The sequence below is a fragment of the Oncorhynchus clarkii genome, chromosome 18 (assembly GCF_045791955.1).
Source record: "Oncorhynchus clarkii lewisi isolate Uvic-CL-2024 chromosome 18, UVic_Ocla_1.0, whole genome shotgun sequence".
Taxonomy (NCBI): Eukaryota; Metazoa; Chordata; class Actinopteri; order Salmoniformes; family Salmonidae; genus Oncorhynchus; species Oncorhynchus clarkii.
The window spans coordinates 60080421-60103121 of NC_092164.1; the positions used below are offsets into that span (position 1 = coordinate 60080421).

The 22701-nt window shown below is 42.1% G+C and overlaps 1 protein-coding gene across 4 annotated transcripts; it reads right to left on the reverse strand.

Moving 5' to 3' along the window:
• Positions 1–8501: 8501 nt before the first annotated feature.
• Positions 8502–22212, reverse strand: LOC139373799 (src-like-adapter). 4 transcript variants are annotated; one of them, XM_071114805.1, is made up of 8 exons: positions 21797–22212; positions 17598–17695; positions 17231–17327; positions 13010–13096; positions 12727–12830; positions 12254–12388; positions 11488–11620; positions 8502–11256 (listed from the first exon to the last, which is right to left on the reverse strand). In XM_071114805.1, the coding sequence occupies exons 2-8, from the start codon at positions 17668–17670 to the stop codon at positions 11043–11045; spliced, it is 843 nt and encodes a 280-aa protein (XP_070970906.1). In that variant the 5' UTR covers positions 17671–17695; positions 21797–22212; the 3' UTR covers positions 8502–11042. The 4 variants fall into 4 exon arrangements, with proteins under 4 accessions (XP_070970906.1, XP_070970905.1, XP_070970904.1 ...); XM_071114804.1 differs by having other exon boundaries at positions 17598–17727; positions 21362–22086; XM_071114803.1 differs by having other exon boundaries at positions 17598–17763; positions 21362–22049.
• Positions 22213–22701: the final 489 nt, after the last annotated feature.

The window sequence follows — 22701 nt, forward strand, 5'->3', positions numbered from 1 at the left end:
AATAACAGTTTGTACCAGGTACCATAAGGACTTGAGGCACAAACTACCTGCTAGGACCAACATTTATCTTTTTAGAACCTTGACATTTCCTTGGATACTTCACCACAGAGTGAATGTCAAAATGCTAAATCTTAATGTCTGAGCCTTGCGTATCCTTTACATCCAGTGGCTTAGATATGGTGTGCATTCATGTATTTGTGCATTCATATAGGTACAACTAATTAGATGTCCACACGTTCTGCTCCTGTTCATTTAACTCTTTCTTTATTTGCCACCCATCTAGAGCACAGATGTTTACAGACTCTTTATGGAATGAGAGAGTGTGTAAACAAGACTGTATCTTAATAGCTTGTAGTCTGCTTGCTGTCTGGGATGTTACAGGTCATAACTTTAGTGCCTTTTGAATGATGGTACCACGTACTCTCTGACTCAGACAGGCCATTCTGGTTGGTTTGAATCCAAAACGTCCTCCCTCACCCAGCCGTCTCAGGTATTCTTAGAAAACGGCATAGACTGGGCTGTATCTTCCCCCGTGGAAAGGTATTCCATATTAGTATTGGGTCTTTTGGATATTGTCTCTATTTTGTCTTGAAGTTTAAGTATTGTCTTCCATACGAATGCACTTAGTTAGATACAAAAGGTTGAAAAGGCCTACCATATTTTGAAATGCTGTGACTAAACATAAAGGACATAATATAAAGGAAATTATTTATTTTTAGTAAGGAACAACTCAAACAAATAAAATAATGACTCATAGTTTGTCCCCTTTGACTTCATTTTTAAGTGGTGTTTTGTTCTTGGTAGTTATCATGGTTTATTGTTTCACATAAAATGGAACGTTAAAGGAGAACCCGCAAGCAACTTCAGTCCCCAGAGATGCTGCAACATTTAGACCACACCACACAGAGTAGATAGTATCATTTTAACGATGACAACGCAGCCTGTGAAGACACGCATGCGCACACACGCTAACACGCTAACACACGCACACACGCTAACACACGCACTCCACACACACGCTAACACACGCACACACGCGCACTCCACACACACGCTAACACACGCACACACGCTAACACACGCACACACGCTAACACTGGCACTCCACACACATGCTAACACACGCACACACGCTAACACACGCACACACGCTAACACACGCACACACGCTAACACACGCACTCCACACACACGTATATTGTAATATTGTTGTATTGTGGTATTATACATTTTGTACTGTAGATACAGTTGAAGTCAGAAGTTTACATATACCTTAGCCAAATACATTTGAACTCAGTTTTTCACAATTCCTGACATTTAATCTTAGTAAAAATTCCCTGTCTTAGGTCAGTTAGGATCACCACTTTATTTTAAGAATGTGAAATGTCAGAAAATTAGTTGAGAGGGTGATTTATTTCAGCTATTATTTCTTTCATCACATTCCCAGTGGGTCAGAAATTTACACGCACTCAATTAGTATTTGGTAGCATTGCCTTTACATTGTTTAAATTGGGTCAAAGGTTTTGGGTAGCCTTCCACAAGCTTCCCACAATAAGTTGAGTGAATTTTGGCCCATTCCTCCTGACAAAGCTGGTGTAACTGAGTCAGGTTTGTAGGCCTCCTTGCTTGCACATGCGTTTTCAGTTCTAACCACACATTTTCTATAGGATTGAGGTCAGGGCTTTGTGATGGCCATTCTAATACCTTGACTTTGTTGTCCTTAAGCCATTTTGCCACAACTTTGGAAGTATGCTTGGGGTCATTGTCCAATTGGAAGACCCATTTGCGGCCAAGCTTTAACTTCCTGACTGATGTCTTGAGATGTTGCTTCAATATACCTACATAATTTCCATCCTCATGATGCCATCTATTTTGTGAAGTGCACCAGTCCCTCCTGCAGCAAAGCACCCCCACAACATGCTGCCACCCCCGTGCTTCACGGTTGGTGTGCTTAGGCTTGCAAGCATCTCCCTTTTTCTTCCAAACATAACAATGGTCATTATGGCCAAACAATTCTATTTTTGTTTCATCAGACCAGAGGACATTTCTCCAAAAAGTACGATCTTTCTCCCCATGTGCAGTTCCAAACTGTTTAGCCAGCTTTTTTATGGCAGTTTTGGAGCAGTGGCTTCTTCCTTGCTGAGAGGCCTTTCAGGTTAGGTCGGTATTGGACTCGTTTACTGTGGATATAGATACTTTTGTACCTGTTTCTTCTAGCATCTTCACAAGGTCCTTTGCTGTTGTTCTGGGATTGATTTGCACTTTTCGCACCTAAGTTTGTTCATCTCTAGGAGACAGAACGGGTCTCCTTCCTGAGTGGTATGATGGCTGCGTGGTCCCATGGTGTTTATACTTGCATACTATTGTTTGTACAGATGAATGTGGAACCTTCAGGCATTTGGAAATTGCTCTCAAGGTTGAACCAGACTTGTGGAGGTCTACAATTAGTTTTCTGAGGTCTTGGCTGATTTCTTTTGATTTTCCCATGATGTCAAGCAAAGAGGCACTGAGTTTGAAGGTAGTCCTTGAAATACATCCACAGGTACACCTCCAATTGTCTCAAATGATGTCAATTAGCCTATCAGAAGCTTCTAAAGCCATGACATAATTTTCTGGAATTTTCCAAGCTGTGTAACTCTGGGATAGGTGGGATGGTAGCGTCCCACCTGGCCAACATCCAGTGAAAATGCAGAGCACCAAATTCAAATAAATTACTATACAAATTCAACTTTGATGAAATCACACATGCAATACACCAAATTAAAGCTACACTTGTTGTTAATCCAGCCAATGTGTCAGATTTCAAAAAAGGCTTTACGGCGAACGTGTTTTATTGTAGATATGTTATGGTAGAGTAGTGGTTTAATAATGTGTTGTATTGTAGATATGTTATGGTAGAGTAGGGGTTTAATAATGTGTTGTATGATGTACTGTTTTATTATGTTGTGTGTTATTTTCTCTTTGCATGGGAAAGTGTGAACTCAGCCGTTTACCGGAAATTTTGTTGACTTTCTCTCTACATAAATAGAAACTGACCTTTTACATAGGGTAGCCTACGCTTCAGAGTGATCTGAAGAATGTTCAGCTAGATTGTCAGTGAGAACAGAGAATAACATGTCAGTGGTCCCAGAGAGGTAATAACCAATGCTTTTAAAATAGTTTGTTTCCTATATCACTACCGTTTTTTAAACTACAGTACTTTAATTTAAAGATATAATTTCCTCCTTACATGTTTAATGGAATGATGAGAGACACCCAGGGGTTTAATTTCTAACTCCCCAGACCCTATGTTGCTAAATTACCAAATACTGAAAAAACTTTTTGTTGAGTAAATTGTAATATTCTGTTCTCTATTCACAGTCATAACAGGGCAAGTCATTAGCACAGTTGCACCACACAGCTCTGAAAGGCTAGATTGCTAAATACTTTGAGTAGAATGTTTGAAATCCAATATATGTTTGAAATCCAATATATTGGACAATTATTGAACATTATACTCTTTGAACTCACTAGCAGCTACAAGTTCCAATAATATAATGTAGATGGATGTTGTAGATTATTTTAAAGTTGCTATGTACAGTATATCTTAGGTCAGCCAATAGTCAATAGCCGAGTTGATTCTGTCCAGTAGTGCTTGTTTTACAGTATTATTCATCTCAATGTCAAGATTTATACAATGGGTGGGTCTAATCCTGAATGATGATTGGTTAAAAGCGCATTCCAGCGGTCATACATGGGGCCCAGCGTCGTCTGGGTTAGGGGAGGGTTTGGCCGGCAGGGATGTCATTGTCTCACTGCGCTCTTCTCCATAAATCGATTGGATGCCGGCAACTTGGTTGGATTTTTTTGTTTAGATTGCCTTTCAGCATGTTAATAACACAATTAAGCAATCTGTGCCTCTCTGGCTGGTAAGATTTCAGCAGCTATCATGTTTTCTGCTCCTCCAGAGGATGGTGAAACTAATGAGCTGCCAACTCTGGATGAGCTCCCCATTCCCCTTGTAGATATGGACGATGAGTAATGATTGAAGGTTGTTTTCTTTTAACAAGTTGAGGGTAAGGTCATCTAAACCCTTAATCTGTTTCCCATCATGTGGAACACTGAGCTGATGAGCCAGTTTAGCATAATTGTTAAACAACAGGGCTTTATATTTTGACTTGATGTCCCAGGGACAGTTAGAAAAACAGGTCAATCCAACCCAATTGTGGTAAGAGATATGGAAAAAAATGGTTAACATTGTGAGATTTATTCACATCTGAAATCTACAGATCCCTTGTGTATGTGTGTGTATTTTTATACTCCCTCCCATTGGTTATAACCTTTTGATTGTAGATTTTAGCTTGATTATGATTTTCTATATTGATGTAGTTAATATAAGTATAACCTTTTATTATGATTTATTATAATGATGTAATTTGATAGAACCTCCTTTTGATAGAAGCTCAAATCTAATGCTTTAAAATGTCAAATGTAATTATTATTATCACACAAGTTCTCTTTGTGCATCTTATCTTTGGTGTCATAAACAATCCTTGGTACCTGCTTGTGTCTGGTGAAGAGATGGGGGGGAGGAACATCTGGCAGAATGCCCAGAATATGTTCTTTAAGTTAAGATAGGAGACAGATCTAGTCACATGTAGGAACCGATCCAATGAATCATGTTTATGTAGGTTTAGATAACAGTATATGAAGCTCTATGCCCTTTTGGAGCTCACTTCAGACTGGTACTTATGCATCTCAGTTTGACAGTGAGTGGCGCAGTGGTCTAAGGCACTGCATCGCTAGCTGTGCCACTAGAGATTCTGGGTTCGTGTCCAGGCTCTGTCGCAGCCGGCCGTGACTGGTAGACCCATGGAGCGGCGCACAATTGGCTCAGCGTCGTCTGAGTTAGGGGAGGGTTTGGCCGGCAGGGATGTCCTTGTCCCATCGCACACCAGCAACTCTTGTGGCTTGCTGGGTGCAGTGCATGCTGACATGGTCGCCAGGTGTACGGTGTTTCCTCCGACACATTGGCGCGGCTGGCTTCCGGGTTAAGTGGGCATTGTGTCAAGAAGCAGTGCGGCTTGGTTGGGATGTGTTTCGGAGAACGCACAGCTCTTGTCCTTCACCTCTCCCAAGTCCGTACAGGAGTTGCAGCGATGAGACAAAACTGTAACTGCCAATTGGATAATGTGAAATTGGGGAGAAAACGGGGTAAAAAAAAATATTTTACTGTGACCTCTCACTGACAATAAAGAGTGATGATTCATTTAATAATGACTTTGATGAGTGTCCTGTGTAAGAATTTCCACAACATAATTATTGAATATTTTAAGATCTTTTATTGTCCATTTATATACCCTTTTTATTTATCCTATGGTTCTGACTTGGTGTACAGGGAGAACACTGTAAGAATGGCCCATGTACAGCGACTACGTCCGTCCTAGCTTGCTCATTAATGTCTTAATCAAAATGACGGATTGCCTTTTATCCACTTGTTGTCCCCTTATGTCATAGAAAAAGAAACCACATTTGTTTAAGAAAGTCAGCCATATCAACAACAATTTTTTAAGGCAGTAAAGGAGGCTGAATGAACGTTTTCACTGCCAGACAAGGATCTTCTGATATCCAAAGCTCCGATGATAGTCAGGTGTAGTAGTGTTAAGGTGTTGGGACTGCTGTTGGGACAGCTTTATGTAGGCCCTAACAGTTTTTGGGCACCATTTGTCACTGTTATAGTGCAAATAATGTATTGTTTAGCATTATGTTGTGTAATAGCTTTGCTGGAATGCATCCCCCAATTTTTAAAATGGTTTTTGCCCCACCAAAATGTACATGCTAAAATCGTCACTGCTAATTTGAAAAGGAAAAGTTAAGATTTAGGACTGCAACGCAAACGGCACACTATTCCAGGGTCCATATGGCAGTAGTGCAAAACGTTGAGTGTCAGACGTCGAGCCTCCAGAGAGCATGATGCTGTCATTTGTTGAGCCACCAGAGAGTCTGATGCTGTCAGACATTTGGGCAGCTGGGTCTGTTTGGGTCTGGGCCTTCAGAGCTGAGGATGAGGTTAGATTAGAAAGGCCTGGGGGGGGGGGGGGGGTGTAAAAGATGAAGTACGACTCTGAATCATTCAGCGTTCCTTTGTTTTCATTCTCATTCATTGTTTTCCTTGGTGCTTTAGATACAGTGTGACATCAAACAGACCACAGGAATAGAATGGTGGAATCAGAACTGTAGGAGAAGAGATTAGAAAAGAAGATGAGAGAAAAGAAGAGGAGAGGAGAGATGGAGGGAGAGAAGAGGAGAGAAGAGGAGAAGAGAAGAGAAGAGAGGAGAGAAGAGAAGAGAAGAGAAGAGAAGAGAAGAGAGGAGAGGAGAGGAGAGGAGAGGAGAGGAGAGGAGAGGAGAGGAGAGGAGAGGAGAGGAGAGGAGAGGAGAAATAGAAGAGGAGAGTGTGTAGTTTGTTATAGAATAGTTTTAATCAGAACTATAGAAGAGGAGAGATAGGGGAGAGAGGAGAGAAGAGGAGAGAAGAGGAGAGAAAAGGAGAGAAGAGGAGAGTGTGTAGTTTGTTATATTCACAGCATTTCTACTCCCATCTGAAACATAGTCGGTCTTGAGGTTCTGCTGGGATAGAAGACAACATGTACTATCCTGTGAGGGTGTCCAGTTCTTCAGTTTGTTCATGTTGAATTGATCCTGTCTTCTGCTCTCTTCACCCGTCGTGTCCTATTGTTTTGGTCGACACATCCTCACGTCTGTGTGATCGTTGGCAGAGCATTGAGGTATTCCTTTAAACACTTAAACCCTTCTGTGATTTCTGGGAAATGTTGTCATTTCTTGTTTGATGTTTGCTTGTGAAAATGTGAAATCCATGGAAAAGGGAAAAGGCTTGTCACATTGAAGGGAAATACACTGAATGAACAAAACATTAGGAACACCGGCTCTTTCCATGACAAAAACTGGCCAGGTGAATCCAGGTGAAAGTATGATCCATTATTGATGTCAGTTGTTAAATCCACTTCAGCCAGTGTAAATGAAGGGGAGGAGACAGGTTAAAGAAAGATTTGTATGTCTTGAGACCAATCTTTTGTCTCGTCCATTCACCCTTTGATTGACATAGATGCTCCACCCATGTCTCTGCCTTTGAACGGGGTCAAGCACCGATCTGTGTCAAGAACTACCATGCTGCTGGGTTTTTCACACTCAACAGTTTCCCATGTGTATCAGAATGGTTCACCAACCAAAGGACACCAACCAACTTGACAAGCTGACAAGCTGAAATCTACATCACCAGACAGGTGATGCTTTAGCAATGACTTTAACTAATGCGACAAACAGTAATGAAACCAGACTAGCAGAGGTTGTTGTGTTGACACCACAACAGCAGCATCGGTCTGCTCTGCTAAAATTAGGAGGCAGCTAGGGTAATATCCATTTAATGGCTTTCCCTGACTGTATAGAAGACTGTATGATGTGGATTCAAGCAGCTGTTCAGGCCTGCCCTGCTCATAACGCAAAGTATAGCCACCAACTCTTTCACACATGCACAGTGCCTTGCAAAAGCATTCATCCCACTTGCCATTTTTCAATATTTTGTTGCATTACAACCTGTCATTTAAATTGATTTGATTTGGATTTCATGTAATGGACACAAACAAATCCAAATTGGTGACGTGAAATTAAAAAATGAACTTTCAAAAAAGAAATAAAAACTTTAAATGGAAAAGTGTTACGTGCATATGTATTCACCCCCTATGCTATGAAGCCCCTAAATAAGATCTGGTGCAACCAATTACCTTCAGAAGTCACATAATTAGTTAAATAAAGTCCACCTGTGTGTAATCTAGGTGTCATGTGATCTCAGTATATATTCACCTGTTCTGAAAGGCTCCAGAGTCTGCAACACCACTAAGCAAGGGCCACCACCAAGCAAGGGCCACCACCAAGCAAGGGCCACCACCAAGCAAGGGCCACCACCAAGCAAGGGCCACCACCAAGCAAAGGCCACCACCAAGCAAGGGCCACCACCAAGCAAGGGCCACCACCAAGCAAGGGCCACCATGAAGACTAAGGAGCTCTCCAAACAGGTCAGCTGGAGCAGTTTTGCCTTGAAGAATGGGCAAAAATCCCAGTGTCTAGATATATAGACTAGATCTATAGACACTGTCTAGATATATAGACACTATATGCCAAGCATATAGAGACCTATCCCAAGAGACATGCAGCTGTAATTGCTACGAAAGGTGGTTATAGTTATGAATAGTGAATAGTTATGCACGCTTAAGTTTTCAGTTTTTTTGCGTTATTTCTTGTTTGTCTCACAATTCAAAATATTTTGCATCTTCAATGTGGTAGGCATGTTGTGTAAATCAAATGTTACAAACCCCCCCAAAAATCACATTTAATTCCAGGTTGTAAGGCAACAAAATGGAGGTGAATACTTTCGCAAGACGCTGTACACACAGACACGGACTCTCTCTCTCACACATATTCACACACACACACAATCAGCTGTTTTAGTTGGCCTTGCAGATATTTAATGGGGGCATTAAAAGCAGACAAAACAAATACTTGATCCCGTCGTGAATTCAATGATGAGAAAGTGCTGCGTTTGTATCAAGGAGTCAGCTCTCACTGTGAGGAGTTCCTACAGGTGACTGAGAAATCTCGTGAAATCTAATTCATTATATGTCCATGTTGCTGACTTTGTAGCTTCAATGGGTTCCAGATACAACATTTGCAGCCTGCCAAGTTCATAAGTAATACTGCTCTTGCGTCTTTGGTCTTTTCTGGCTTTCACTGGTGATTGTCTTGCGGAAAGTGGAAGAATGGACAGTCATAAGGTTCCTCCTAACTACCTCATAACGTATAAAATGTCCTATGTGGTGTTATGGTGGCAAAGTTCACTGTATAAACTTTAGAGACACTTCCAGAAATCTTATCAGCATGGATAAGGTTTCTCCTTAGAATACTACACGACTACTGTACATGGTTCCCTGCTGCAGCTTGCATTCTCAGACGTGGTTATCATTGCTGTCACTCAGATGGACAACAGTTACCTACAGAAACAGAGCTATTCAGGAAGTACTTTAGACAAGGGTTAAGCTGTGTTCCCAGGCTTGGATATTGGTGAGTTTGAGGCCTTAAAGAGATACTTCAGGATTTTGGCAACGAGGCCTTTTATCTACTTCTCCAGAGTCAGATGAAATGGTGGATACCATTTTTATGCCCCTATGTCCAGTATGAAGTTTTGCAAGTCAATGCTAACTAGCGTTATGTGCAATGACTGGAAGTCTATGGGTATCCGCTAATATGCTAGCAGATACCATAGACTTCCAGTCATTATGCTAATGCTAGGTAGCAATTGCACAAGTGCTTGTCAGCCACTTCCTTCAAACTGCACACAGAGATATAAAAATGGTATTCACCAGTTCATCTGACTCTGGGGACGTAGATAAAAAGCCTCATTGCCAAAATCCAGAAGTATCCCTTTAACTGAGAATGCGGAAGTTGTGAAGACAGAGGTATGATAAGTCCATTGTGGTTGTATGTCTTAGTTATGGTACATTGTTGCTTTACATCCCCACAACACAATTGGAATTGATCTATTGCATTATCATTGCATCAGACAGAGTTGATTAGTTCACATCCTAAGATAAGACACCAGCTTTCACAGTAACAATGAACTAATCAGCATCACATATGGCCGCCATGAGGCCTTGGCGAGACAATCAGCCACAACAACAACACACAATTTGACAATACACACATCAGAACCTTTTCACTGTGCTGTTTTCTTGGATGTTTGCTTGGATTCGGGAATGCTATGTTGATTCCTATTCAATTTGGTGCAGGCTTGAAGCCCTGGGTTACTTTCAAGAGGACAACTTGTTCTGGGCAGTCATCTTTGTGATGTTTTATCATCTGCATGCAGTTCTAGCTCTTTGGACGTAACTCTCCACAGCCCTTCCAGGAACTTTTTGAAACAGTATGTACTCACTAGTCTCTCGTGAGTCGTGACAGAAGAGCTGGCCAGATCACACACAATATTTGGTTCTGGTTTGCCGAGATTATACAATACCTTACTTTTATTTATATGAACATGTACTCAACAGAAATCACTTTGCAAGGGGTCAGGCTAAAGCTTCTGAAGCTGGTAACCATTGACATTTACACACATCCACAATAACAACAATTGCTCCCCGGGCGTCGATTAAGTCAGCCCCCGCACCTTTCTGATTCAGAGGGGTTGGGTTAAATGTGGAAGACACATTCAGTTGTGCAGCTGTCTAGGTATTCCCCTTTCCTTCCATGTTTCTTTCCTCAGAATATTACACATTCACACAAACACCCACAACACAGCATTCAACTATTTTATCGACTGTCATGATGCTAACATGTGTTGTATTTTTGCAGGACACTCGGTCAGTGCTCTGGACTCTGGACGGACTTCAACTTCAATGTTGATTTATCCCACTGAGCTTCCAATTCCTTATCAGTTCAATCCCAAAGGCTCAGATAAGGAGCAGTGTGTGTATTGGAGGAAAATATATCGTAACAGAGGTTAACATTTAAATAGGGACTCTGGCCACCGGGCAAGATTTGGTTCTGGGTGTCGAGATCAGAAGAAAAAATGTTAGTTTATCCAGTTCCCTGGTTCAAAGTGCTAATTTCTGTGTCAAAGTCTGGATCCTTGAGCCGTTGCTCCTCTTAGTCTCATAGTCTTTTTTTAAAACATATTTTCTGTGGGCTTCATTTCTGTTATTGAGATAGGACAGTGAAGATGCGACAACAAAGATAGCAAGGCAGTGGGTTGGATTCGAACCCATGCCGAATCTGGTAGCCTAGGCCAGTTCTTCTCAAACCTCTCCTCGGGGACCCCTAGACGTTTCACAATTTTGTTATAGCCCTTACTAGCTGACGTGATTCACCTAGTCAAGTACATGTTGATTAGTTGACAAGTTGAATCAAGTGTGCTAGCTCTGGAATAGATCAAATACATGGACGTCTGGGGGTCCCCAAAGAGAGGTTTGAGAACCACTGGCCTATGCAGGCCACTACGTATCATAGTCCTCCTCCAGGTCCATATGGCTGAGACTGTGGGAGGTGACGTAGACAGATTTATTCTTCTTGTGGTTCTTCTGCTGCTGTCTAGGGCCCTGAGCCCCGGCAAGAGAGAGGTAAGAGGCGATGCTGTTCCTGACTCCATAGCTCACCATGGTGTCCCTGTTCTGCTGCCCCTGGGGAGCCCCTGCACTGATCAGATCTTTCCTTTTGATTGAGAGAGAGAGAGAGAGCGAAAGAGAGAGCGAGTGAGAGGTGATTAAAACGTGTTTGAGCCAATCATCATCAGGATGCAGAGTCACATCTGTCAAGTGTTCCCGCAAGCCAAGTTTTCCATTGGCCAAGTCAAAAGCAGGACTACAATTTCATTGGATCATTGGAGAGATCTGAGAGCAACAATGATGATAGACTCTAAACTACTGAACTATGAGTCCGTACCTGTCTACTTTCTTCCAGTCGAAGTTATTGCGGCGCATCACTACAGGGGGTGGCTGAGTGGTGGTGTCGAGGAGGTTGGCGGTCCCACACAGACACGGGCCAGTGAGAACACAGCACAGCCCATCTGCAGAGTCTAGGAGATCAGAGATGGACTGTGTTAGACACAGACATATAGACATCCCCCGTGTTTTACATAGACATATAGACCTCCCCCGTGTTAGACACAGACATATAGACATGCCCCGTGTTAGACACAGACATATAGACATGCCCCGTGTTAGACACAGACATATAGACAGTCCCCCATGTTAGACATATAGACAGTCCTCTGTGTTAGCCACAGACATATAGACATCCCCCATGTTAGACACAGACATATAGATTGTCTCCCATGTTAGACATATAGACATCCCCCGTGTTAGACACAGACAGATACACATTTCCATACGCTATGTACTGAAAAATAAGCATATGTGCTCACAAACACTTGTGCGATGAACATAACCACACGCGAACGCACACACACGCACACATTCACACACATCTGCCTTTGAAAACATTAATGTTACAGTCAATATGAAAGACCTAGCCTCAGTAAAAATATGTCCACATGGTCATCAGCAACAAACCCATCCCTTCCTTTCTTGTTCTTAATGTGTACTCTTGGCCAAAGCACAACGGAACGTAGCAAGCATCTGATAAGAAGAAATATATTTAAAAATGCTTGAGGTTATTTTCAGTGTGTCTGTCTCTGTTTTAGACTCACCACAGTAGTGGTTGACCATCTCTTCCAGGCACTGGAAGGTCAGGCGAGGAGAGATATAGTACCAGCCGTTGTTCTCCAAGCGATAGATTTTATAGTGCTTGATGGATCTGTGCTTTACAGACATGGAGTAGACACCTGCACGTACAATATACAGATGTAATATCTTATTTTGAGCTAGTTTGCTACAGCAGGAAATAATACTGCAGCAACAGGAAATGGGAATTATTACGTAGGGGTTGGTTGTGCGTTGTTCGTAAGGGAAAATCAAGTCTAAAATGTCAAAGTGGAAATGACAAACTTCAGAAGCCTTTTTAAATCTCAAACATACTACAATGTTTGAACATTCTCCTGCAACAGGGTGATACAATGAAGATCCTACATCTGTAGGCCTAAATAGATCCTCATAGATACCCATCTACTATCATCCTACTGACCTCCTAACTTGGTAGGGCTTTAAAAAGTCACGGACTCACCTCTCTGCTGTGTGCTCTCTCTGATCATGAAGGATCCCACTCTGTTTACAGGGAGGCGAAGTAGTTCCTCCGCCTTCTGCCTCGCCACTCCCTCAAACAACCATCTTAGAACATACATTTATATACTATATGATATACAGTAGGCATATTATATTAAGATGTGATAGTCTTTCTGGTTAGACCTAATTTATTCTTTAATTCTATTGACACTTCCGAAACATTTTAGTCTCTATATGAATATTTGTAGACTGAATGTTAAGCAGTGGGAGACAACCATGCTTACCCATGGTAGACTTTGGCAACATAGTTATTAGGGATGTAGTTCTCCCTTCCTGATTGGCCAGACCGGACTCTCCACCAGTTACCTTCCCTAAAGAACGCACACAAATTAAAAGGGGAACTGTGACTGAAAAAAATCTGAAATTGTAGTTCCCCATATTGTATTAAAGCTGCAAGACAATAATGCTATACATCTAATTTCCCCCAATGTGTTCATTCTCTATTGTGCATGTTATTGCTTGCACAGTTTTGTATTGTAATGTTGCACAGTTTTGTATTGTAATGTTGCACAGATTTGTATTGTAATGTTGCACAGTTTTGTATTGTAATGTTGCACCGTTTTGTATTGTAATGTTGCACAGTTTTGTATTGTAATGTTGCACAGTTTTGTATTGTAATGTTGCACAGATTTGTATTGTAATGTTGCACAGTTTTGTATTGTAATGTTGCACAGTTTTGTATTGTAATGTTGCACAGTTTTGTATTGTAATGTTGCACCGTTTTGTATTGTAATGTTGCACCGTTTTGTATTGTAATGTTGCACAGTTTTGTATTGTAATGTTGCACAGTTTTGTATTGTAATGTTGCACAGATTTGTATTGTAATGTTGCACAGTTTTGTATTGTAATGTTGCACAGTTTTGTATTGTAATGTTGCACAGTTTTGTATTGTAATGTTGCACAGATTTGTATTGTAATGTTGCACAGATTTGTATTGTAATGTTGCACAGATTTGTATTGTAATGTTGCACAGTTTTGTATTGTAATGTTGCACAGTTTTGTATTGTAATGTTGCACAGTTTTGTATTGTAATGTTGCACAGTTTTGTATTGTAATGTTGCACAGATTTGTATTGTAATGTTGCACAGATTTGTATTGTAATGTTGCACAGTTTTGTATTGTAATGTTGCACAGTTTTGTATTGTAATGTTGCACAGTTTTGTATTGTAATGTTGCACAGCTTTGTATTGTAATGTTGCACAGTTTTGTATTGTAATGTTGCACAGTTTTGTATTGTAATGTTGCACAGTTTTGTATTGTAATGTTGCACAGTTTTGTATTGTAATGTTGCACAGTTTTGTATTGTAATGTTGCACAGATTTGTATTGTAATGTTGCACAGTTTTGTATTGTAATGTTGCACAGATTTGTATTGTAATGTTGCACAGTTTTGTATTGTAATGTTGCACAGATTTGTATTGTAATGTTGCACAGTTTTGTATTGTAATGTTGCACAGTTTTGTATTGTAATGTTGCACAGCTTTGTAATGTTGCACAGTTTTGTATTGTAATGTTGCACAGTTTTGTATTGTAATGTTGCACAGTTTTGTATTGTAATGTTGCACAGTTTTGTATTGTAATGTTGCACAGTTTTGTATTGTATTTTGGTTAGCACTGTGGCTTGCGGGAGTTTTTGTGTGTCGTCCTGTGTCATCTCGATATCTACAGTATGTCTATAACACAGGAGGCTGCTAAGGGGAGAATGGCTCATAATAATGTCCGGAACGGAGCAAATGGAATGTCATCAAACACCTGAAAACCATGTATGTGATACCAGTCCACCTATTCTACTCCAGTTATTACCAGTAGACCGTTGTACCCAATTAAGGTGCCACCAAGCTCCTGTGGTCTGTAACTGTGCATCTATCAATTTCTGCTCTAGGAAGTGGTTAGTACATACAGTACATCTTTAAAAGTGCTTTCTTCACCATCTTAAATAAGCATGCCCCTTTCAAAAAATGTTGAACTAAGAAAAGATATAGACCTTGATCCACTCCAGACTTGACTGCCCTTGACCAGCACAAAAACACCCTGTGGAGTACTGCACTAGCATCAAATAGTCCCCGCGATATGCAACTTTTCATGGAAGTCAGGAACCAATACACACAGTCAGTTAGGAAAGCAAAGGCTAGCTTTTTCAAACAGAAATTTGCATCCTACAACACTAATTCCAAAGGTTTTTGGGACACTGTAAAGTCCATGGAGAGTAAGAGCACCTCCTGCCCACTGCACTGAGGCTAGGCCAGATTTTGCAGCTCTTTCAGAACATCAGCTGACTGGATTTGGGAGAAGGAGAAATGGGGACGGCTTGGGGGAGTTGCTGTGGGGGGTGCAGTGCTGTTGACCGGGGTAGGGGTAGCCAGGTTGAAAGCATGGCCAGCCGTAGAAAAATGCTTATTGAAATTCTCAATTATAGTGGATTTATCGGTGGTGACAGTGTTTCCTATCCTCAGTGCAGTGGGCAGCTGGAAGGAGAACTTCTTATTCTCCATGGACTTTACAGTGTCCCAGAACTTTTTGGAGTTTGTGTTCCAGGAAGCAAATTTCTGCTTGAAAAAGCTAGCCTTGGCTTTTCTATCTCTCTGTGTATATTGGTTTCTGACTTCCCTGAACAGCTGCATATCACGGGGGCTGTTCGATGCTAATGCAGAACGCCATAGGATGTTTTTGTGTTGGTTAAGGGCAGTCAGGTCTGGAGAGAACCAAGGGCTATATCTGTTCCTGGTTCTAAATTTCTTGAATGGGGCATGCTTATTTAAGATGGTGAGGAAGGCATTTAAAAAAAATAACCAGGCATCCTCTACTGACGGGATGAGGTCAATATCCTTCCAGGATACCCAGGCCAGATCGATTAGAAAGGCCTGCTCGCTGAAGTGTTTCAGGGAGCGTTTGACAGTGATGAGTGAGACCCATTACGGATGCAGGCAATGAGGCAGTGATCACTGAGATCTTGGTTGAAAACAGCAGAGGTGTATTTAGAGGGCAAGTTGGTTAGGATGATATCTATGAGGGTGCCCGTGTTTACGGCTTTGGGGTGGTACCTGGTAGGTTCATTGATAATTTGTGTGAGATTGAGGACATCAAGTAGGATGGCTGGGGTGTTAAGCATGTTCCAGTTTAGGTCGCCTCGCAGCACGAGCTCTGAAGATAGATGGGGGGCATTCAGTTCACATATGGTGTCCAGAGTACAGCTGGGGGCAGAGCGTGGTCTATAGCAGGCGGCAACAGTGAGAGACTTGTTTTTAGAGAGGTGGATTTTTATACTGTGTACTTCTGGTCCTTCTTTAGACACTTAACAAACCTCCAAACGAGCTTCAACGCCATACAACACTCCTTCCGTGGCCTCCAACTGCTCTTAAATGCTAGTAAACCAAAGTGCATGCTCTTCAACTGATCACTGCCCACACCCGCCCGCCCGACTAGCATCACTATTCTGGACGGTTCTGAATATGTGGACAACTATAAATACCTAGTTGTCTGGCTAGACTGTAAACTCTCTTTCCAGACTCACATTAAGCATCTCCAATCCAAAGTTGAAAATAGAATCGGCTTCCTATTTTGCAACAAAGCCTCCTTCACTCATGCTGCCAAACATACCCTCGTAAAACTGACTACCCTACCGATCCTTGACTTCGTCGATGTCATTTACAAAATAGCCACCAACACAATACTCAGCAAATTGGATGCAGTCTATCACAGTGCCATCCATTTTGTCACCAAAGCCCCATATACTACCCACCACTGCGACCTGTATGCTCTCGTTGGCTGGTCCTCTCTACATATTCGTCGCCAAACCCATTGGCTCCAGGTCAACTATAAGTCTTTGCTAGGTACAGCTCACTGGTCACCGTAGCAACACCCACCCATAGCAAGCGCTCCAGCAGGTACAGTATATTTCACTGGTCATCACCAAAGCCAACACACCCTTTGGCTGCCTTTCCTTCCAGTTCTCTGCTGCCATTGACTGGAACGAATTTCAAAAATCCCTGAAGTTGGAGACTTATATCTCCCTCACTAACTTAAAGCGTCAGCTGTCAGAGCAGTTTACCGATCGCTGCAGCTGTACACAGCCCATCTGTAAATAGCCCATCCAACCATCTACCTACCTCATCCACATATTTGTTTTTGTTTTTCTGCTCTTTTGAACACCAGTATTTCTACTTGCACATCCTCATCTGTACATCTATCACTCCAGTGGTAATTGCTAAATTGTAATTACTTCAACTATTGGCCTATTAATGCCTTACCTCCTTACTTCGTTTGCACACACTGTATACAGATTTTTCTATTGTGTTATTGACTGTACATTTGTTTATCCCATGTGTAACTTTGTGTTGTTGTTTTTTTGGCCAGGTCGCAGTTGTAAATGAGAACTTGTGCATGTGCAGACCACGTGTTTATACAGTAATTGCTCTCACAGACAGACAAAGCATTGACTGTACTTACTGAGACAAGACCCTCAGCTTCTCTCCCATCCTGAAGATCGGCTCACTGATGTCTGGAAAAGGATAGTCATGGAGAACGACAAGTGTGTCGTCTTCTCCTGCTCAGCAACCACCAATGTTACACAGTTAGATAGACATCAACATTAGCACAGGTGACATTTAGTGATGCATTTCCTGACATGAGGGAAATAATTGTCTTTTACTTCTAATTGACTTCCAAGTGAACGATATCAAACGTATACACTTTGGTAAAGGTATGTCGACTGAAATCCAAGTACTGTAGTGTAATCATCATATCTGTTGAAGCCTCATCACATTACATTTAAAAACTACAGTATGATATAGCAAATAATGACTTTAAGTCTTACCCTTTAGTGCGGTGTCATGGCAGTTTGTATTTGTTTCGTTGCTATTTTCCCCACCCCTCATCACATTCCCCATAGTGGCACTCCAATGGGGTCAAGCTCTGAGGACACACAGACAGATGACCTACAGTAGCTATTCATCAAGTCATATCGACTCGCATACTTCCTACTATTGCTGGCCAGCGAAGCGATTGTGCCTGTGTGTGTGTGTGTGTGTGTGTGTACGTTTTGTAACTTCCTACTAACGGCCACAGTCCTATCTCGACCAGGACACACACAGTAAATGGAGAAGTTGAGGACAGGCTCTCTATCAAGCACAACTTTCCACCCTACCCTTTCTTTCCTCTTTCTAACTTATGTCACAAAATGTGTTGACTAATTTGAAGGTCAACCTGAGTGGTTATACTGTGTAGCTAACATGTTTTTAACTTCACCCATAACCCAATGTGTTGGTGAAATCTGATTAAATACTTAGCTTCACGTTATAGAGTGGCTTCCGTAGTAAACTGGAGTAGCAGGGATGGACATTAAGGGCTGCCCTATTGCTTGAGCAGTCACACAAGTTGAGCCTGCTCTGAGGTTGCCCCATTGGGAAGGTTTTTATTTTTACTGATAACATCCAAAATGCTAAGGATTCTAGTAGTCGGGTCCCCCCCCCCCCCCCTCTCCTTCTGAACACCCCAAAATAAATATACGCCCTATTAAATAATAGGCCCTATTAGTAAAACTATAGTAACCAATAGTCCCTGTGTTGAGAAGAGAACATAGGAAACAGAGACACCGTGGAAACAATCGGAAGATAATATACTACATTACCAAAAGTATGTGTACACCTGCTAGTTGAACATGTAATTCGAAAATCACGGGCATTAAGATACTATAACAGCCTCCACTCTTCTGGGAAGGCTTTTCACAAGATGTTGGAACATTGCTGCGGGGACTTGCTTCCATTCAGCCACAAGAGCATTACTGAGGTTGGGTACTGATGTTGGGCGATTAGGCCTGGCTCGCAGTCTGCGTTCCAATTCATCCTAAAGGTGTTCGATGGGGTTGAGGTCAGGGCTTTGTGCAGGCTAGTCAAGTTCTTCCACACCGATCTTGACAAACCATTTCTGTATGGACCTCGCTTTGGGCACGGGGGCATTGTCATGCTGAAACAGGAATGGTGAAACTGTTTCCACAAAGTTGGAAGCACAGAATTGTCTAGAATGTCATTGTATGGTGTAGCGTTAAGATTTCCCTTCACTGGAATTAAGGGGCCTAGCCCGAACCCTGAAAAACAGCCCCAGCCCATTATTCCTCCTCCACCAAATGTACAGTTGTCACTATGGATTTGGGCAGGTAGCGTTCTCCTGGTATCTGCCAAACCCAGATTTGTCCGTCAGACTGCCAGATTGTGAAATGAGATTCATCACTCCAGAGAACGTGTTTCCACTGCTCCAGAGTCCAATGGTGGCGAGCTTTACACTACTCCAGCCGACCTTTGGCATTGTGCATTGTGATCTTAGGCTTGTGTGCGGCTGCTCAGTTTTGGAAACCCATTTCAGGAAGCTCCCGACCAGCATTTATTGTGCTGACGTTGCTTCCAGAGGCAGTTTGGAACTTGTGGTGAGTGTTGCAACCGAGGAAAGACTATTTTTTTACACGCTACGCATTCGTCTGCCCCGAAAGGTGGCATTCTATGACGGTGCCACAATGAAAGTCACTGAGCTCTTTAGTAGTGTTTGGAGATTGAATGGCTGTGTGCTCAATTTTATACACCTGTCAGCAACAGGTGTGGCTGAAATAGCCAAAAGGGTGTCCACATACTTTTGTATATATAATGTATCTTGGTTAACTTGGATGATATGATAGCAAGTTATTCTCATGCTTTTTTCACACATTTCACAATTTCACATATCCTCATTGGTTTATAGAAGCAGGTACCCATGTGCCATCTCCTCATTGGTTATACCCACGTGGGTGACTGAACGACGAACGAGGTCGGTGGCGGTAATGCACCTAATTTATGAAAGTTGCCAATCGCAATATAAAGTCCAGAGAAGATAAAGCCTGGAAGGAGGAGAGGTGACTAGAAACGATTTGGTTGACCGTTTTATGTGTGGATTAATTGTCGGAGTAGAGGACCTTGTGCACTTCAGGTAAAATAACAACTCAATGTCTATATCCCAGGACAAATTGGCTAGCAACAGCAAGCTAACTAAATAGGACAATTTAGCTAGCAAGTGCAAGCTTGCTAAATTGCCATAAATGTTTAATGCTTTTCGACCTATCCTCAAATTAATGTAATTGGTTCAGAGTTTGTTTTGATATTTTAACCTGCGTGTCGTGATCGCGTTTGGTGTGGGGGGACAAAATGAATGTATGCACGATGGTGCACACACACAGACGGTTTGGGTTCTGTGTTAAGAAGGACAGTTTTATTGCTTCTTTTAATCAGGACAAAAGTTTTCAGCTGTGCTAACATAATTGCAAAAGGGTTTTCTAATGATCAAATAGCCTTTTAAAATGCCAAACTCGGATTATCTAACATGACATGCCATTGGAACACTCGAGTGATGGTTGCTGATAATGGGCCTCTGAATACCATAAAAAATCTGCCATTTCCAGGTACAATAGTTGCAAGTTCATGTCTCCGAGCTGACAAGGTACAAATCTGTCGTTCTGCCCCTGAACAGGCAGTTAACCCACTGTTCCTAGGCCGTCATTGAAAATAAGAATTTGTTTACAACATTAACAATGTCTACACTGTATTTCTGATCAATTTGATGTTATTTTAATGGACAAGTCGTCAGGCTTTCTTTCAAAAACAAGGACATGTCTAAGTCACCCCAAACTTGTGAATGGTAGTGTAAGAATCAAAAGTAATTCCTTATATTCCTTATTAAGCAAACCAGATGGGACCATTTTCTTGTTTGTTTTAATGTACGGATAGCCAAGGGCAAGCTCCATCACTCAGACATAATTTACAAACTAAGCATTTGTTAAGTGAGTCCGCCAGATCAGAGGCAGTAGGGATGACCAGGGATGTTCTCTTGATATGTGTGTTAATTTGAATGTTTCCTGTCCTGCTAAGCATTCAAAATGTAACGAGTACTTTTGGGTATCAGGGAAAATGTATGTACAGTGGGGCAAAAAATATTTAGTCAGCCACCAATTGTGCAAGTTCTCCCACTTAAGAAGATTTATATTGATAACAAGTTCAAACAGGTGCCATTAATACAGGTAACGAGTGGAGGACAGAGGAGCCTCTTAAAGAAGAAGTTACAGGTCTGTGTGAGCCAGAAATCTTGCTTGTTTGTAGGTGACCAAATACTTATTTTCCACCATAATTTGCAAATAAATTCATAAAAAATCCTACAATGTGATTTTCAGGATTTTCTTTCTCATTTTGTCTGTCATAGTTGAAGTATTCCTATGATGAAAATTACAGGCCTCTCTCATATTTTTAAGTGGGAGAACTTGCACAATTGGTGGCTGACTAAATACTTTCTTGCCCCACTGTATGTACAATTGTCTTCAGCAATGTAGTGGAGTAAAAGTAGTCAAAAATATAAATACTCAAGTAATGTACAGATACCCCAAAAGACTACTTAAGTAGTACTTTCAGGTATTTTTACTTACGTACTTTACATGACTGTAAATGACCTTTTAAAATGTGTGTTGTTACTACTACAGCATATATTTTAAGCACAGATATGTAGGCTTAGTACACTTTTACCATACATATACTGCAATAAATGCGTGACATAGCCTGAATAACTCACCTAGCTTCTTCTGAGTCCTGTGGAGTCGTCAGGCTTGGAGGACCAGTAGCAGGGGGCTCCTGAGTCCTGTGGAGTCGTCAGGCTTGGAGGACCAGTAGCAGGGGGATCCTGAGTCCTGTGGAGTCGTCAGGCTTGGAGGACCAGTAGCAGGGGGATCCTGAGTCCTGTGGAGTCGTCAGGCTTGGAGGACCAGTAGCAGGGGGATCCTGAGTCCTGTGGAGTCGTCAGGCTTGGAGGACCAGTAGCAGGGGGATCCTGAGTCCTGTGGAGTCGTCAGGCTTGGAGGACCAGTAGCAGGGGGATCCTGAGTCCTGTGGAGTCGTCAGGCTTGGAGGACCAGTAGCAGGGGGCTCCTGAGTCCTGTGGAGTCGTCAGGCTTGGAGGACCAGTAGCAGGGGGATCCTGAGTCCTGTGGAGTCGTCAGGCTTGGAGGACCAGTAGCAGGGGGATCCTGAGTCCTGTGGAGTCGTCAGGCTTGGAGGACCAGTAGCAGGGGGATCCTGAGTCCTGTGGAGTCGTCAGGCTTGGAGGACCAGTAGCAGGGGGATCCTGAGTCCTGTGGAGTCGTCAGGCTTGGAGGACCAGTAGCAGGGGGATCCTGAGTCCTGTGGAGTCGTCAGGCTTGGAGGGCCAGTAGCAGGGGATCCTTGTTGAACATGGTCTTTGGCTCTGTGTGTTGGAGATAAGCCAGAGGGAGCATGTCAGCTACACTGATATACTGTTACTATTCATGGACAGAGTTTCACAGTTCACACCCTCAGCTGATGCACTGTCACAGTGAGGCAAGAGCACTTCCTCTGGCCACCCACACACACACACACACACACACACACACACACGCACACAACACTGGTTGGGCTCACACACATTGACCGTGTTCCAAAGCATAAAATATGTGATGCATTGTGGGTAAATTGTGAAACAGAGCAAAAGACCTATGAGAATGTTTGAGTTCACAGACAAGAACTAAGAGAACGTACTAACTAAAAGTAGATGCTGGTTTTACATGTTGCATTTAAATATTTTTTCAGTATATGTTGTGTTGAACCCTGTCATCCTTTGTAATCAGTATTATCACTCTCTCTTTCTCATTCTACATAAGGCTTCTGTGCTGGCTAGTGTGCCCCACGGAAGCAACCAGTCACCACCTTCTACGCGTGGTCGAGCTGCAGACTCATATAAGAATCTATTGAGCCAAGTAATATTTCTCAATAGCACTGTGGTTAATAGTTAGCTGCACCAAGCTTTATTCAAAATAGCAATGTGGTTAAATGGCTAGCTGCTACAAGCTATTTTTCCAAATAGCACTGTGGTTAAATGGCTAGCTGCTACAAGCTATT